General features: G+C 39.8%; 1 protein-coding gene across 2 annotated transcripts in view; it reads right to left on the bottom strand.

Annotated features, from left to right (window-relative positions):
• LOC143340236 (protein trachealess-like) overlaps nt 1-17,084 on the bottom strand; it is a 167,268-nt gene that overhangs the window by 109,677 nt on the left and 40,507 nt on the right. For both annotated transcript variants that reach the window (XM_076761951.1, XM_076761952.1), the window contains exon 2: nt 11,995-12,027. In XM_076761951.1, the coding sequence (XP_076618066.1) occupies nt 11,995-12,027 (33 nt within the window). The remainder of the gene's footprint in view (nt 1-11,994; nt 12,028-17,084) is intronic.

Genomic DNA, 17,084 nt, shown 5'->3' with positions numbered 1-17,084 from the left:
TAAGTACTAACGAGCGGATTCGTTTATTCATTTTCCATTGCTCCCATTTCTGATCGAACATTAATCATACCTTCGAGTCAATTCTGACGCTCGTCGACGATAAACATCGTCCAACAAAAGTTACTATTGTTATTCTAATCACTAAACGTCTTTATTATACACAAATATAGATACACTGGATGTGGCACATAACTTTCGACTTTACGTAAAAATATTTCTAACAAATTGGTTTTTAGTCGATTGCAAATTCTAATATAAAAACTCGAAAACACTTTTTATAATTTACCAGTTGCTTCATGATTTAGTTGTAACATTTTTGGGGACAATCTTCACACATTGCAATTTGTTAGTTGCTTCAACCCAGAGTAAACACAATTTTTTTTTTATTTATTTTACAAAGTGTACGCGAAACTATTAACGATAGTTCTCGATCTCATTAACTCGTAAACACCTACGCTAATTTCTGACGTTAGGAGTCAAAGTATGTTTTATCCCCACGGAAACCATACTCGTAAGAAGAACAATTTTCTCGTACATAATTAGAAAAAAAGAGTATAGACATGAAAGAAGTCGATGCTAATCAAATATGATTCATACCATGTCGACTTTTGTAAGCAAGGTACGTGTCCTGTTTTTGTATAATGTACGACACGATAGGATGTTGGATCATTACTCATAATTGCAAATGGACGAGCGCGTTAGCAACCGCTTTTATAATTGTTTATTATCGTCTAGTTATATCAACAAAAATTCTGGAATGTAGATATGAAATGCATGGAACAAGCTATGCTGAATCTATTAACGCAAACGATTAATAACAGGTTCGTTGTGCCAAAGACATAATTAACTTTTTTGCGGTTCGAGATAAAATGATTGCAAAATACTGCTATTAGGTACTTAATATATACAGTCTAATTACATTATTAATCGATAATCAAGCATGGACTCGAACGACAAGCAAATTGACATGTAAGGACGCTCATTTTGAACTTTGATGGAAATTAATCGTCTCTTAATGGACTTATGCAATCTATATATTTGGTAACAATGGTAATGTATCATAAGAAAAATAAATAAAAATGAGAGATCACAGATTTTTGAGATCTTCTCTCCAAAGTTCAAAAATTATTATTTTTACAAATCTCCATGTGCAAACTGAAGCTACTATAGTTTAAGAAAATTGCATGATTTCTTATTTTAGAATTTGCAATTAAAAATTACACGTCCTCTCGTTTCCAACAAATTTCTGGAGGTCCTTGTCGGTTTCTATTATGGCTATAATAATTAATATTTCCATACGAAATTTTTACAAGAACCAATTAAAGAAATGTACTTTAGAAAACATAGAACATTTATTAGGAAAAGTTTCAGAGTTATCCCAAAAAAAAATTCTTGAACATTGCTTTTATTTTCAGCCGCCACAATGGTTGCCTCCCTCGAGGGGGGAGACTCATATAAAATGGTAAAACGAGAAGTGATGACAATTTTTTACAACATAAGGGTTACAGCGTAAGCACTTTCCACATACAGGGTGTTCGACCACCCCTGGGGAAAATTTTAATGAGGGATTCTAGAGGCCAAAATAAGCCGATAATCAAGAATACCAATTTGTTGATGAAGGCTTTATTAAACAGTTATTAACGTTTAAAGTTCCGACCGTACTGAATTTTTTTCTCGAAAATGCGCAAGATTTCGAGGGTATGTCTATTCACCAAAAATGATTGTAATTGACCCCCGCAACCGAAAATAATTTTTCCAAGACGATTTGAAATTTTTTAATTTTGTCGAAAAATTTCACACCTCGAATTTTTTTCTAGAAAGTGGGTAGGATTTCGGGGGTATGTATAATGACCAAAAAATTATTGTAATTGACCCTCGTAACTGAAAATAATTTTTTTAGAACGATTTGAAACTTTTCATTTTCGCCGAAAAATTTAGGCACCTACCCCCCTGTCGATTTTTCTTGAAAACACGTTTTTGATTTTTAATAATTTTGTCTGATGTCCCACAGAAAAGTTGTCTAATACTTTTTTGTAGGTACCCATGAGCTCTACTTCAGAAAAAAGTTTCATTGAAATATATTCACTATTGCAAGAGTTATGGCTGTTTGAAAATTGGAGCAGTTTTATGGGGTTTTTCTCATTTTGCGGGGTCAAGGACAAACTTTTTGAATATTTTTGCGATTTGTACATATTCTCTATCAAAATACGCGTAGTTTGCTTTTTCAAACATTAAAATCGTCCAATCTGTTCAGAAGTTATGACGTTTTAAAGATTCGCATGAAAATTCGGGCAGACTCTGGCCAGAAATTATATTTTCGGTAAGGAATTTTTTTCTCGAAACTGGGTAGGATTTCGAGGGTATGTCTAATGACCAAAAATGCTTGCAATTGACCCCTGCAACTGAAAATAATTTTTTTAGAACGATTTGAAACTTTTCATTTTCGCCGAAAAATTTAGGCACTTACTCGAATTTTTTTCTCGAAAGTGGGTAGAATTTCGGAAGTATATGTATTCACCAAAAATGATTGTAATTGACCCCCGCAACCGAAAATAATTTTTCGAGAACGATTTGAAATTTTTGAATTTAATTGTTAATAACTTTTTAACGAAGCATCCATCAACAAATTGGTATTCTTGATTTTCGTTTTATTTTGGCCTCTAGAATCCTCTATTAAAATTTTTCCCAGGGGTGGCCGAACACCCTGTATATTCTTTAACATTTCAAGATACAAATATCTTTTTTCGTTACGTTTTATCGACTTTGGATGAAATAATAAATGTTATTCCTTATGTACAGTCTAGCATTTTTTTCCTTTGATCTAGAATAAAAAATCGAATGACATTTTGTTCATAATAGTACTACATGTCGTATGAACTAACATCCTTTATAATAATTATTATTTAAACTACGTTTATTGCGTAATTAAATTAGAAAATCTCAAGAATCATTTTTCTGTGTTCAGAGCCATATATCTTCGACAATTTTGCATTTCTTAAGGAGGATTTCAATTGATACGACGCGTAGTACTATTACGAACAAAATGTCGGATTTTTTATTCTAGATCAAAGGAAAAAATGTTAAAGAGTATACGTGGAAAGTGGTGAAAACTTTCATGAAACCCTTATGCAATAAAAAAATTGTCAAATATCGCTTCTCGTTTTGCCATTTTACACGAGTCTCCACCCTCAAATGAAAAAAGAAACTTGAGTTCTCCAGGGGGGGGCTCGATGGATGATCGACGTCCCCAACCCTTGTCGAGCCGGAAATCGTCGTTTCTCCGGGGCAGAAAAATCAGCCGCAAGAATCGAAGCGACTCCGGCGCGAAGACTGTCGTAAAAATGGATCCGTAGCGGATCGGTTCGTCCGATAAAAACGGCTCGCGGGGTTCACGGGGAGGGCATTCGTCGTGGTGGGGAGGGAGTTAAGAAAAAGAAGGCTTAGCAGAGGGTTTGAAACGGGAGGGCAGAAGTAAAGTATCCCGATACCAAATTAAATGATAGGACGGCGTGCGCGCCGCTACCGGAGACCCGTCCTCATTCCAGCGCCATTTTCGGAAAACAGCATTTCATTGCCGCGAGGACTGTAGAAAAAAAATCGGCGAAAGAAAGGAAAAGAAAAGCCCCCGATGCCAGGGACGTACATAATCGCGGACAATGCGAACCGTATACGGGACGCGAACGGGGGCAAAAAGTTATTTGTCAATTAATACACGCGTAGCCGTTTTGCCATGAATACGCATGGGGAACACGCGCGATCGGTACGCTGATGAGAAGAAGTCAATCGTAGGGAGTTTTGCGCGACGGGTCGCGAAAAATCTAGATCGGCGAATTGTTTCTGAAAACACGGCTGTCAAGAGACCCGGGGAATGCTTTGAGCGGACCCGATGGCGGACGATCTCTCGAAGCTGCCTCGTCAGGACGATCCGCGCGGTCGATTCGCCACGCATTTTTAGTAGCGCGCGGCACAAAGCGCTCGAAATTGGCTCCGCCGCGATACGCGTGTCCCCCGGGGACGATCCTACGCGTTAACCTCGCGTTTTGGATCCCCTCGATCCCCCGGAAAACGCGGGGACGCAGGCGACTTCCGTTCGACGTCGCTCAAACTCACGTTCTATTATAAATTGCATCGATTTTAGCAACCCTACGAACGATCAATTGTCCGATCTAATTTTCTGGTTTATTGGAAATCATTTTAATTCTGAGGAAAGATAGTCTATATTGTACTCTTGGTCTCTCGAGGTAGAGTGAGGAGCATAACTGAACCAATAATTAAAAGTTTTGTATAGATTATTTACTGCTAAGAATATAGGAGAATATTAAAGAACAAACATTATAGTTATCTTTATCACAGTTAAAGGTAACGTAAGAAACTTTTCCAGTAATTAAATTAAAAGAATTTCTAATGGACTCGTAAACATTGGGAAATTAGAATTTAGCGAACCAGAAGATACACATTTAGTGCAAGGACGAGGTGCACATATTCTGAAATTAACCCTTTACGTCCCTATGATGGAATTGAAGTATATCAAAGTATTCTCAAATCTTCAAATACTCCTTGTTAAATTTCTGCGTGTAAAATATATTCAAATGACGCTGTATCTAAATTGCACAAGTCACAACTATACGAAAACAATATAATAACTTAATACTAGGCCTACCAAAATGGTCAAAATCTACTCCACCAGATTTTTGGAAATTCACTGTGGTTTTCTATAGGAGAACGAATAAACATTTATTTCCATTGCGTTATACATTTCTTCTTCTATCGTTTTAATTTCTTTGGTACAAATAAATACACCGTAATTGTCGATAGTTCTAGTGTTAATAAAGATTCCACTCCAGAGTTTGTGCTATAATATTATCGGATTTTTCGAAATATTTGTGATTCGTCCAGGTTCGCCAAAGTCAAAGTTCTGTTTCCTGACTACTCACGAGACGCACTGTTGCATCACGTTCTCTCTGTTATCGCGTGCAAAATTCTGGCGCGCGCTAGACTTTTTGCCACGCACAGTAATACTCGAAAACGATATCCCCCCCTGGATCGAGTGCATTTTCCATTAAAGGAGGACCGCAAGAAGATCGACGAGCCGCTCGCGCGATTATATTAATTAGTGAATACCGTGAACCGGGCCCGAAAAGAAAATCGCCACGGAGCAAATATATATCGGGCGACGCGACGAAAAAACCGGGAATGCAAAAGCCAAGAAGCAAGGGAAGCGGTTTGGCACATTTTTTGAATCGCTGGAATGCCGATACAAGCTATTAGAGGGAGAGCGAGCTTCTTACGCGGAATCGTTAACCTCGACGGCAGCAAACCACGATAAAAGACGTCGCGGACGAGCTCTGAATTAATGAACGAACGGATGTAAAACTAGCGCGCGGCTAACTGTCAGAAGAAACGGAAAGTGAACCAAATAATGTACCTAGCGATATTTTCACGGCTACGGAGACACGGTTGCTCGTCGATCGCGACCACCATTACTGCTGGCGTTATCGTAGTGAGAGAAAAATGTAATATTATATTTAAAACGATCATTTGTTTCTTGTTTCAATTTAGGAGATTCACGTAATTTAATCAGAGAAGATAGAGAAAAGGTTTATTCTTATTATTATTTAGACGATGATAGATTTCTAGTTTCAATTCTTATTATACTTAACCCTTAAGTGGATCATTGAGCCCTCCGCAAGTTTAAACTAATATTGTATAATATATGTAAATTTAATTATTTGAGAATTTACGTAATCCTCCATTAGTTCATTATTTTTTAAATGTTTTAAAGGAAAATCGATCTCCATTTACCAATTTGGTAAACATCAACAAAGTAAAATAATTCAGTTGAGATTGAGAGTACACTTAAGGATTAAACATAGTAAGTAGGTGATAAAAATATTTAGGGGTTGCGTTTGGATTTATCGTTGTATAATTGAATTTCTGATTACATCCTATAATTCTTACAAGAATGTTCCATGTTTGAAACAGTGAAAAGAATAAACTGAACAATCCCTCATCGACTTAGCAAAAAGAGCCTTCTATCTCAAAGAAATAGTCTCAACACCTATATACTATTCACCTACACCTGATATTCTAATCGACTAAAATGTCCTCACCTCGAAAAAGAAAGGGAAAATAGGTATCTCAGTGCAGTGGACGAGCACGTATCGAGACAGATATCGTCAGAGACGGTAAAGACCGAGGCTGGATAGCGTTAAGAACGATTTCATCGGTTCCTCGCCACAAGGGTCAAGTGTATGAGTGGGAGAGAGAAGGAAGGTGGCCCGGTGAAAAGAGAAAGAGTGTCCGTGTATGTGTGTGTGCAAAAGAAAGAACGAAAGAGAAGTTTGTACGCGCGCGTGTGCCTTGTGGTCACCCGTGGGGCTTCCATTCACCCGGTGGCTCGACTCGCCCACTCATTCCTTCATTCATACACGCTGCACGCGATTTGAATCGATAAGCAAACCACGGAAGCGAATCTTTCCTATTGGCCTGCACGCCGCCGCGCTAACCGCGTCCGTCGTCCAAATTCTCTTCCTTTCGTCCGTCGTTTCGCTCGGACGTTTCACGCTTCGGAGTTCTCGACAAGGAAGGTCGTACGGTTTTTCTGCAAGGATTTGACACTAGAAAGGACACTGGGAAATTGGATGAATGGTAATAATGGTTATTTGATCGCGATTCGACGTCTACAGCGTTCGAGACGTCTACTTATCGGTGTAAGTAGAAACAGGAAGTAATAAACAGACGCGTAGGACCACTGGTAAGGAGTGACATCAAATTTTTGTGGAACTTGAAAATAATACATTCTTTAACACATGATAAAACAGAGTTTCTCATTTTTTAATGGCTGACGAAATGATAGTTGTTGGAAAAGATTCAGTAATTGAAGTCTTCATTACAAATAGAAATTCGCCTGAACTGCTCTTAATGAAGATGAAATAATGTTTCGTTTCACATATAGAAATTACTTAACAAACATGTAGGACATTTTCAAACATGGACGTGTTAATAACTTCGTCTCGTGAAAACGTGTCCGAAGGAAGAAAATTTAGTCGACAGAATTTGATAGAGCACACGAATGAAAATTGATAAAAACGAATAGAAAGCCGGAGGAAAGCCATCGAGATTCCGTTTGGAAAGTCCTCGAGTCCGCGGTGCAGTGGGCGATCGTTGGTTTCCGCAAAGCTGCGATCGTTCGAGGGGGGTGAGTGTGGGGGGGGGGGACGCGCAAGGATCAGAAGCGACTGGAGGAGCAGAAGAAGAGCAGAAGAAAGACGGTCGTCTATCGAGGAGGCCAGAGACTGACGGGGAAAAGACGAGGATGCCTCGGTTGGGTACGGTGGAGGCGGAGGAGTCGAAGGTGGAGGTGGAGGCGAAGGTGGTAGGGTGAAAGGGTGTGCGAGGGGGGCCACGACCGGTCGGCTGGACAGACGCATGGACGGACGGGATGGAAAGACAGACAGGACTGGAGACCGCTCATTACGGGCGGCGCATGCGCGAGGAATGCGGCGGCTCTGGTCTCCTCGATACAATAAATATAGGATCGGATCGGATCGGATCGGCTGGCCAGGCCCGACGGAGACGGAGACACCATCGGGCCCCGACCGGGGGACGAGGACGGCCAGAGAAGGCGCAGCGTTGCGAGTCGCGACGAGGAGGGGGTCCCAACGCTCGGGCGGAAAGTAAGGATGAATCGATGAACGAATCGGCGGACAACAATGCCGAGCGTAGTAACGACATCCAGTTAAATCGAACGCCAGCAAAAAAATACGCGGTTGTTTAAGAGACGGCTAACCCGGCCGGTATGCGTATTCCTGTTTGCGACTCGAATCCGTACGATCCAAGCTTCCGGCAAAGAATCGATCGCGTCGCGCACGACGAGCCTCTGTTATTACGTCGACGTCTCGAACGACGGTCTCGGTACGCGACCGATTTCTGCTACGGCCGCTCTTAACGAGCATAAATCACCGCGGCGATTAGTTCTGCCGATCGCAGGGGTTTTGAAACTTTGGGGGGGGGGGGCGGTTGGCGAATCGCGCGATTCGGGCTCGAGGATGACAGAGATTTTATTTTTTATTTTTAGACGTTCTAGCAGATGAAGCAACTTTACTCTCATAAGATAGATTTATTTACATGAGAGAGATTTAGATTTACTGGAAGATTTTATACAATGTTTGATGTTCTTTTACTTTTTATTCTGACACCTTCTAGCAGAAGAAGCAACTATATTCTCATGGACGTCGTTTTGGAACTTGAGAGGGTTTGTTGAATCGCATGATTCGGGTTCGAAGACCGGATGAGAGAGATTTAGTGCATTTTATACAATGTTTGATGTTTTTTTATTTTTCATTCTGATACCTTCTAGCAGAAGAAGCAACTATATTCTCATGGACGTCGTTTTGGAACTTGAGAGGGTTTGTTGAATCGCATGATTCGGATTCGAAGACCGGATGAGAGAGATTTAGTGTATTTTATACAATGTTTCATATTTTTTATTTTTCATTCTGACACATTCTAGTAGAAGAGGTATTTCGACGCTGGACAATGGGTGCTGAGTAAATTATCTTTGAGTGGTTTGAAAATTTTAAATTTCGTGAATTTGATAGTGCATAAAAGTGCATAAGAAACTGCGATAGTACATAAACCGCATGAATTATAGCATGTAACGAAATTCCTCGCGCAATTGATTACCCAAGAAATTTACGTAACGTTAACCTGTTAATTTCAAGGAAAACGAGTCTCATTACATTATCACCGATTATCTCTGACCCATATATTTACACTGTTATCGATGATTTAATAGAGGAATTGCTCGAGGATTTATCTCAAGCTACCTTGACTCGAGCTTGACTCTACTATCTTTGATCAATACTATTATTGAAAAAATGCCAAATTTTAATGATAGTTTTGAGTTTCCAAGTGGATAAAGAATCAGAGTGAAATCGTTTAAAAAAAAATGCAACACGTAACCCCAGCGTAGTATTACAAAAATGTCTGACAGCACAGTGAAACAGATTCGCTCGGTAGCGGCAATAACCGAAATCATTAAGCGATAAATCGACCAGGGAAAAAGAATGGCACGGACAAAGCGTAATCCAAACACGTTTTTTATTCATTACCAATAATTTCCTTGAACAACGCCATTAGTCCAGCAGAGAGGAGCGCTCCGCTGGTAAGTTAAAAGATCGCGATGCACTTGAAAGATGGGCACCCGGTTGAAAATTGTAGGGAACGGACGCGGCCGATGTATTCGCGATATAAACGCTGATCAATCAGCCTGGCCGAACATTTAATCGATAGTTCAATAATTATTAACCTGCTTCGGGAACGGGCCTCCGCAGATTGCCCGCTTTACGAATTCCCCGTCCTTAATAGTTTTGTTTCACCACTTATAAATCACCCGTCTCTAACGATCTCTTTGAAAACAACAGCTCATTAACGATGCGTATAAATTATTTCGACTTTTTCGAGACGAGGGGTAGAAAATTCTCAACGTTTAAAAATATATGTATATTTAAATAATCGATCGACGTTTAATTCCCTCCTGGACTCCGCCAATAAAGTATCAATATTCATTTATCACGCGATGTAAATTGAGAGGACCACAGGGTGATTGAATATATTTTTCTCACTAGACTGGTGCTATTTTTTAACCATTCATTTTCGTAACGTTAATGAATTATCGATGAGATCGTACCATATTAGGTTACTGGACTGTTTTAAGAATTAAACAATTTTCTACGCTCATAACACGTCGATGTGATTTCGACTTTTTCGAGACGAGGGTTAGAAAATTCTGAACATTTAAATGTGTATTTAAATAATCGATCGACGTTTATAACCACAAAATGACCACAGGATGATCGAATATTCTTGTCACTAGACCCGTGCCATTTTTTAACCATTCATTTTCGTTACTCGACTATTTTCAACGCTTATAACAGATCGATGTGTTTTATCATTTCGTAAATAATTACATAAAACATTCGACACTTATAGAGCGTATGAACGTCAATGACAGATTATCGCGTTTTTAACGTCTATGAATATTCGAATCAACGTGTAATCGAAGTGGTACAATAAAGACATTAGCGAAGGACGATTTATTCTAATGGACGATCGGGCAACACGATTTACTTCAATGAACGAATTATAAAAAGGCGATCCCGATGAGTCACGGAACAGGCGAATAAAATATGCGCGACCAGCGTCGGTGTGTAATATGCGAAGCCATTCTTTTCGCGATGGAATCTCGCGGGCCAATTACGCAGCTCTTTGCCACCGAGATTCACCGACGTTTCGTAAGCGAGCAAGACGATCGAGAGATATGACACACGGGGCACTGATAACGCGCGAGTTATTAATTACCGCGGATCGGATATTCGCAATTAGCGTCGGATCAGTTTTGGTTAATTGCCTCCACCCGGATCGATGTCGTTAATTACATACATCGAGATTCATGGAATTTGCAAATTCTTTTTTTAAACGGTTCGAAGTCACCGAAAAAATTAAATATAATTCGTTTTATCGACATAACCTACCTATTTCTTATTTTTATTTTATCGAACATATAGAAATGATCTATAGAGATTACACACCAAGCTTTCGACACATTTTAACCACGATTGTAACGATTAACTATTCCCTGGGGAAAACCTTGTAAATTAATATTTTCTACTCCACGTCAGTTCGCTCATAAATGTGATCGAACGAGTAATAACGAGTAATGTTGCGTTGCAAATTAGTGTTAGAGACTTTTTGAATACGAGTTGATCTATAAATTTTGTGTCGAAGCAAGCACCTATATCGTTATTTAGAATAGAAAGAAGTGGAACCGAAGCAGCGGATAGGCAGAGCAGAGAGAAAGTATTCCGCGAATAACAAAAAACCGGCATCGACATGTCGCTCGAAAGAAGTGTCGCTAATTTGATGTAGCCGGTGTATACGGCGGATCGTATGGCCGGAGTGGTTTGGTCACTCGCGAGTTGATTTATACCGGTGGGCAAGAACCTCGTGGCAAAGCTCGTTGCCTTGCTCATTGCTTCTGCAACCGCTCCGCTCTGTACTCACTTTGAACAATGGAATTGCGTCGCGACGTCAATCTCTCTGTATTATTCACCTCGATCCCGTGCTCCTTTATATCCCTAGCTGTTCCCCTTTTCTGCTTCCTTTTCTGCCTTTCTTTTTGCACCTCGACTTCGCGTCTCTCTTTCTCTCTCTCGTCTTTCTCTCTTTCCCCCTCCCCCTGCATCGTCGAGCCCCGCGAACGGGAATAAATCGAAAGTCGAACCGATGGTTTAAAACGGCGTTAAAACCGTCTTCCGCGGCTCCTTTACTTCGACGACCAACACCTTCCACGCGCGCGCCTTCCGTTTACCGGTGATCCTAATTTCACGGGTATCAGTTCGAGGCTGGAAATTCGTGGATCGATAGTCTTTTTCTCATCGTGATCGAAACGAATTCCTTTTTTTTTTGGCGTTGATCTACGCGCGACCGAGATGGAAGAAGAGAAACGGTCGATCAATTAACCCTTTGTCGTCGCAGCACACACGATCAGGAGGATATTTAACATCATTACGTAACAGTTTTTTCACGTTTTGGAGCTCGAGAACGGACTACGAAAGTAGGTCTTAAAATCACATCCTTGGAATTTGTAACGTTGGAAGCTAATCGTGTAAGAATATTATCTCTGAAAGATAGAATACTCTTGATGGTATTTCACTCGCGTTATTTCGCCGCTGGGTGTATCGAATCAAAAAATTACAAGAATGTAATTCACTTCGAACATACTTTAGTGACACACGAAATATGTGAATGTTTAATGTATTGTGATTTATACTCCAGTAAGAACTGTGCAATTAATTTCCAGTAAGTTATCCTGATTTGTTTATATGGGAAAGTTTGTTCTAACGTTAAAGCTACCGATGTATCGTTTCTAATTTAATTGCACTGTGTTCTTTGTTACGAAATAAATTAAGAGAATTGTGTCAATCTTCTTACCTATCTGTCCAACAGAGAGCGTCATCTCGGTACCTGAAACAATCAGAAAAACTTATTAATTCGTAGAACGAAGTATAATAGAAAGGAGTAGGAGTTTCCTAGCGTTAATAGTTTTACCGAACAGCTCATTATAATCTTAAATACCGATCTCCATCCTGGTCGTGTAATTAGTCTACTAGTTATCGCCTAATAGGCAAGTCGATAGAAAATGTCAAGCATGAAGGAAATTGTAAGACAATTGCGATGGAAACCTTTCAAACACGGCTTCTAAATGTCAAAATACCTTACGGTTCAAACTCAGCCTTATAATAAATCAGTAATTCAGAGACCTGACAAGTGTACTTTTTAACTTACTAAGATATTACTACAACAAACAATTCATTATATTTCATTTGTTTTATCCCTCCAGTGAAAGTATTAAATGATCTCTGTTAATAACTAATACAGTCGATACGATACTAAACACCTGAAAAGAATAAAAAATAATAAATCAGCAATTCAGAGATCTGACAAGTGTTTTAACTTACTAAGACATTACTACAACAAATTTAAAGAATTCATTATATTTAATTTGTTTTATCCCTCCAGTGAAAGTATTAAAGCACTTCTACTAATAACGAATACAGATACGATAGTAAATATGTGCTTGAAAAGAAAAATCGTATAATAATTCTGTTAATTTCCCCATTTTGGGTACCTTTCCTTTTGCTAAATATCAATTAAGTTGTAAAACGTTCGTTCCTTTACAGACGATGTCAATTTGTTACGTCTCATGGTCGTCGCGCGGTTCCTCTCATGCCAAGCTCCAAGTCTAAGGACGTATCGCAGCTTACAGGAAAAAGCTTTTATATGAAAGCCTAGCTGTGAATAAGATCGCCGTCGTAAATTGTGCGCGAGGCTAATCTCACGGTTGAACGCGGCCATAGACTCCAGTTCGTTTGACTTTGTCCCGCGCGAAACCCTCGACGCAGCCCCCCGTCGAACGAATTTCCAGACTTTTCACTTCGCGACATCGTCGACCTAATCCTCCACGAAAAATTAGATTAATTCGATAGCCGTCGCAGAGCAAATATAAACCGTTGCTACATACTTTGGTAAATAAATCAGCCATCGAAGGGAATTGTTTTCAGGGAGCATTTTATTTACTAATAACATAATCATGCCCTCTCTTCTTCATAAGTGCAACGAGCCTCCACAGTATCATTCCACTGCATTATAATTTGCTTCAGATTTCAAGCTTCGAAATAAAGAGTCACAAATATCGATGTTTACATTTAGAAAGGTACAACTACTGTGCGTCCACGAGAAGTTGACAAGTGAAAGGAACGTGGGTCTGATCAACCCCTAGATCCCCCACTCTAGTTTAGTATCGTCACCATTGGTCGAAATGACAAAAGTGGAGCAAGAAAATACACAGTATATTGTGCAATATTTAGATCAAAACATCAAACAAAATACTTCTCGAAAGGGTTAAGCGCGTCGATGGTACAAAAAACTTGTCTAAAAGATTGTCCACAACCCTAACGAGAAACCGAAGTTCGAAAAGCGTCACGAGAAAGGGGGAACGTAGCGTCGAGGGATCCCGAAGCGGGGGAGTAAGATGGCAAGCGGGTGTCGCGGATGAATCAGAAGGTGCGAAGAAAGTGGGGCCTGTCAGCGCGACATGATTTAAAGCCAAATATTACGACAGAAAGCACATTTCTCGACGGTCCTGGCCCGTCGAACCCCTCTGTCGGTACTCGGGGTGGGGGGTGGCAGCGACACAAGGGATGAGCCCGTAAGTCGTGCAGATATGTTGGCCACGGTTTATTACCGGGATGCCGGAATGGCCCAGCCTGGAGGAACATTGATTTAATGCGGGAGTAATTGGGCGACCGGACGTCTCTATGAGCAAGCCACCCACCACCGCTAATGTGTTCCCGCCCTTCTAACCTTTCGGTTAACCACCATGCAAGCGAGCACGCTTCCTTTCAGCCCCGCCACCGTTCTCGCCTCTTTCCACCCGCGGGACGTGAGAAAGGCGAACGCTTTATTGCTGGTTTTATTGCCCGGCGAGTTTTAGCCGCAGTTCGGATCGGCTTATGGCGCTTATTAAACTTTGATGTCACCAAATCGCTCCCACCAACCCTCCGCGATCCTACATAGCCACGGGCGTGCATGCTTAACCGATTCGAGATGAAAGAGCGAGGTCTTGGAAATTGATCAGACTGTGCAAGGACAATATTGGGAACTATGGATCGTTTGGAGGAACAAAAATTATTTTTAACCCTTAAGTGAACTCTCAATCTCAGCTGAATTATTTTACTTGATTCTTCTATCGTAAACAGCCAAAAAATTCGATTTTTCTTTTTCATTTTCTTAAAGGATATAGTTTTAGAAATATGTGAGCAAAGGCATATCACTGAAAACCTAAAATTGACGAAGGTGTACGAATGAGACTCTGTACTGTCTTTAATTTTTATTATTTTTCGTTGTAAAAATTTGTGAATATTACTGAAAGAGTAGTAAATATACATTAGGATTATATAAATTTTTAAATAACTACATTGACATATATTAAACAAGTGTTAGTTCAAACTTATGGGGGACCAATAATCCACTTAAGGGTTAAATTGGTAGAAAAGAAGAAGCTTTGAAAAGGTGTTTACGAAACTATTTTCTTCCTTTCTGTAGGTATTTCAGGTCTTTTGTGTTCTTTGAAATTTTGTTTCAGTTTGTTTATAATAATTATCGACTAGGAGTAGCTCTGTATTTAGGTCCATTGTTACCATTAAGATTCTGAGTAAATTTTATGGAGAAAACTTTCTGTTACTCTAAATATTTTTCATTAGAAGTTCCATATACTCCGTCCAGTCTTACTAATTACTAGTTTTTATTATAAATCTAATCTTACAGCGAGACCATTTGCAACGTTCAAATGTAACACCAACAAAGTTGCATCTTTCATTGGAGATCCATTAAGAATGCAAACGGTATTATTTCTCGCAGAAAATTTGCGCTGATGATCCGCATCGCGTGCAGAAAATTGAAGGTTGCGCGTTGATTTGCGTGAGATATCGATGATGAAGTCTTCCAGCTACTCAAATTTTATTAGCCACGAGCTCTGTAATCGGCCGTGAAAGGAATGCAAATCATTTCACCCGAAGTAGAGGGTTACGATTTATTTTCTCCGCTACTCGTAACACGAATTAACCACTTTGATGATGTCCAAAAATTAGCATGCATTTAATCCTTCTTCGAACGGATATTCTCTTCCCATTTTAAGCTTACACAGTATCCTCCTCACATACCACTGGACTTTATAACAATTTTAAACGATTTCAATTTAGACATTTATTCGTTATACGTTTTCAGAATTAACCCTTAAGTGGACTCTCAATCTCAATCATCCACTTAAGGGTTAAAATCTGTATGTTCGTTCGTTCCAGATCGACCCAAAATCTACATTTCTAAACGCTGCAGTGGTAAATCAAAAAATTTAATAATGAAACGAATATCGAAATTGGCGAATCTTACTTTTGCAAGTATACATTTTTTTACGTAAGAATTAATTTCACTCGTGAATGAAATATAATACCGATTCGATGGATACAATTTCATTTCAACAGAGCGATACTAACTGAAATATTTAACCAGAGAAATTTGAGGAAATCGGGGGTCGAGGAGCTCGCGAAACGATTTGGAAATTGCTACTTTGGGGGTCCAAGAGGAAGATCGTCGCCACGTGTCGATGAGACGAAACAGATCGAAAGACGAGGTTCGCGAGGAAGGCGTACCGCGAACGTGCCCTACAAGCAGTCATAATACGTGGACGGGGGGCAGGTTTGCATCCACACATGGCGCGATCAGGCTGGCAACGGAACGGTGTAAAGTTTAACTTTGGCTACACCGGCTGCGCGGAATGTCTGTCCCGAGGACTCGGCTGCTTTCTGATCGGTCCCGAGGCCACGGGAGGAACGATTTCGGGGATGAGGTCGCGGGGGTGGCTCACGTTTCGAACGCAGAAACGGCCGTTTCGTCGAAACGAGGGGGACACTGATACCAAGCGACGTAATAACTAACCGATGTGTCGCCATAACAATTGCCGCAACATTTTCCCTTTCCCAACTTTAAAGGAAAAATCAACCGTTTTTCGATTCGACGCGGACCTTCCCGACTTAACGATACTCGAGAACGTGGGGGTGCTGAGAAAACACTCGTCAAATCAACCCCTTGACGTACGATTTAATTTAAAATAATTTTTCAAAGCTACGCTATTTAATTCTGCTTAAATTTCTTCGTACAATTGTCACGAAAAAGAATTTGTTCTATGAATACCTCGTGAATGTAAATATGTGTTGATTTTAATATATAAAGCTTGATGACGAATGAGCAGACTCATGATTACTCATATTGCTAGACTAAGAATGTTCATGCATTTATGGGAAATTTTAATTCTGAAAAGACTACACAATCTACTCAATGTGCAAAGATATAAGAATTATTTAAAGTGAGATACGAATTATTTAGGGGTTGAGATAACCCTCCACGAAGCTCCCATTTCATTAATTCTATTAACCACTGTACGATTTAATTCCAAATAATTTATCAAACATACATTTAATTTTGTTTAAATTTGTTCGTACGAGGAATGACCAGGAACAAGAATAAATTTGTTTTATGAATACTTCGTGAATATAAAAATATGTTGATTATAATATACAAGACTTGATGTCGAGTAGCTTCATCACTGTGAAATTTGACTGTCGAACTTGCAACATTCATTCTGTTTTTTGATTGTACGTACTGTACTATATCATTACTGTACACTGAAATTTGCCACCAGAGATCGTTATCGATGCATCACTGTATTTATCTCTCACATTAAATTATAATCGAGCTTCGTACACACGGTTCGTTTCGACGAATAAATAAACGGTGTTTTCGTGGGATCGACATTTATCTGTTTGGAAAATAATCGTGTCGAAAGCTCCCTTGAGCCAGATCCGCAAGCGGCTCGTTAAAGATCACAGCTGAAATATCGCGGGGCCGTGTTCGGTTATATTTGAGCCCGGGACTTCTGGTTACGTGTCCTCGGGGCTGTCGTCGGG

This window comes from Colletes latitarsis, chromosome 3 (genome assembly GCF_051014445.1).
Source record: "Colletes latitarsis isolate SP2378_abdomen chromosome 3, iyColLati1, whole genome shotgun sequence".
NCBI lineage: Eukaryota > Metazoa > Arthropoda > Insecta > Hymenoptera > Colletidae > Colletes > Colletes latitarsis.
Note: the sequence above shows the minus strand (reverse complement) of the source record. Positions and strands in the feature narration are given on the sequence as shown.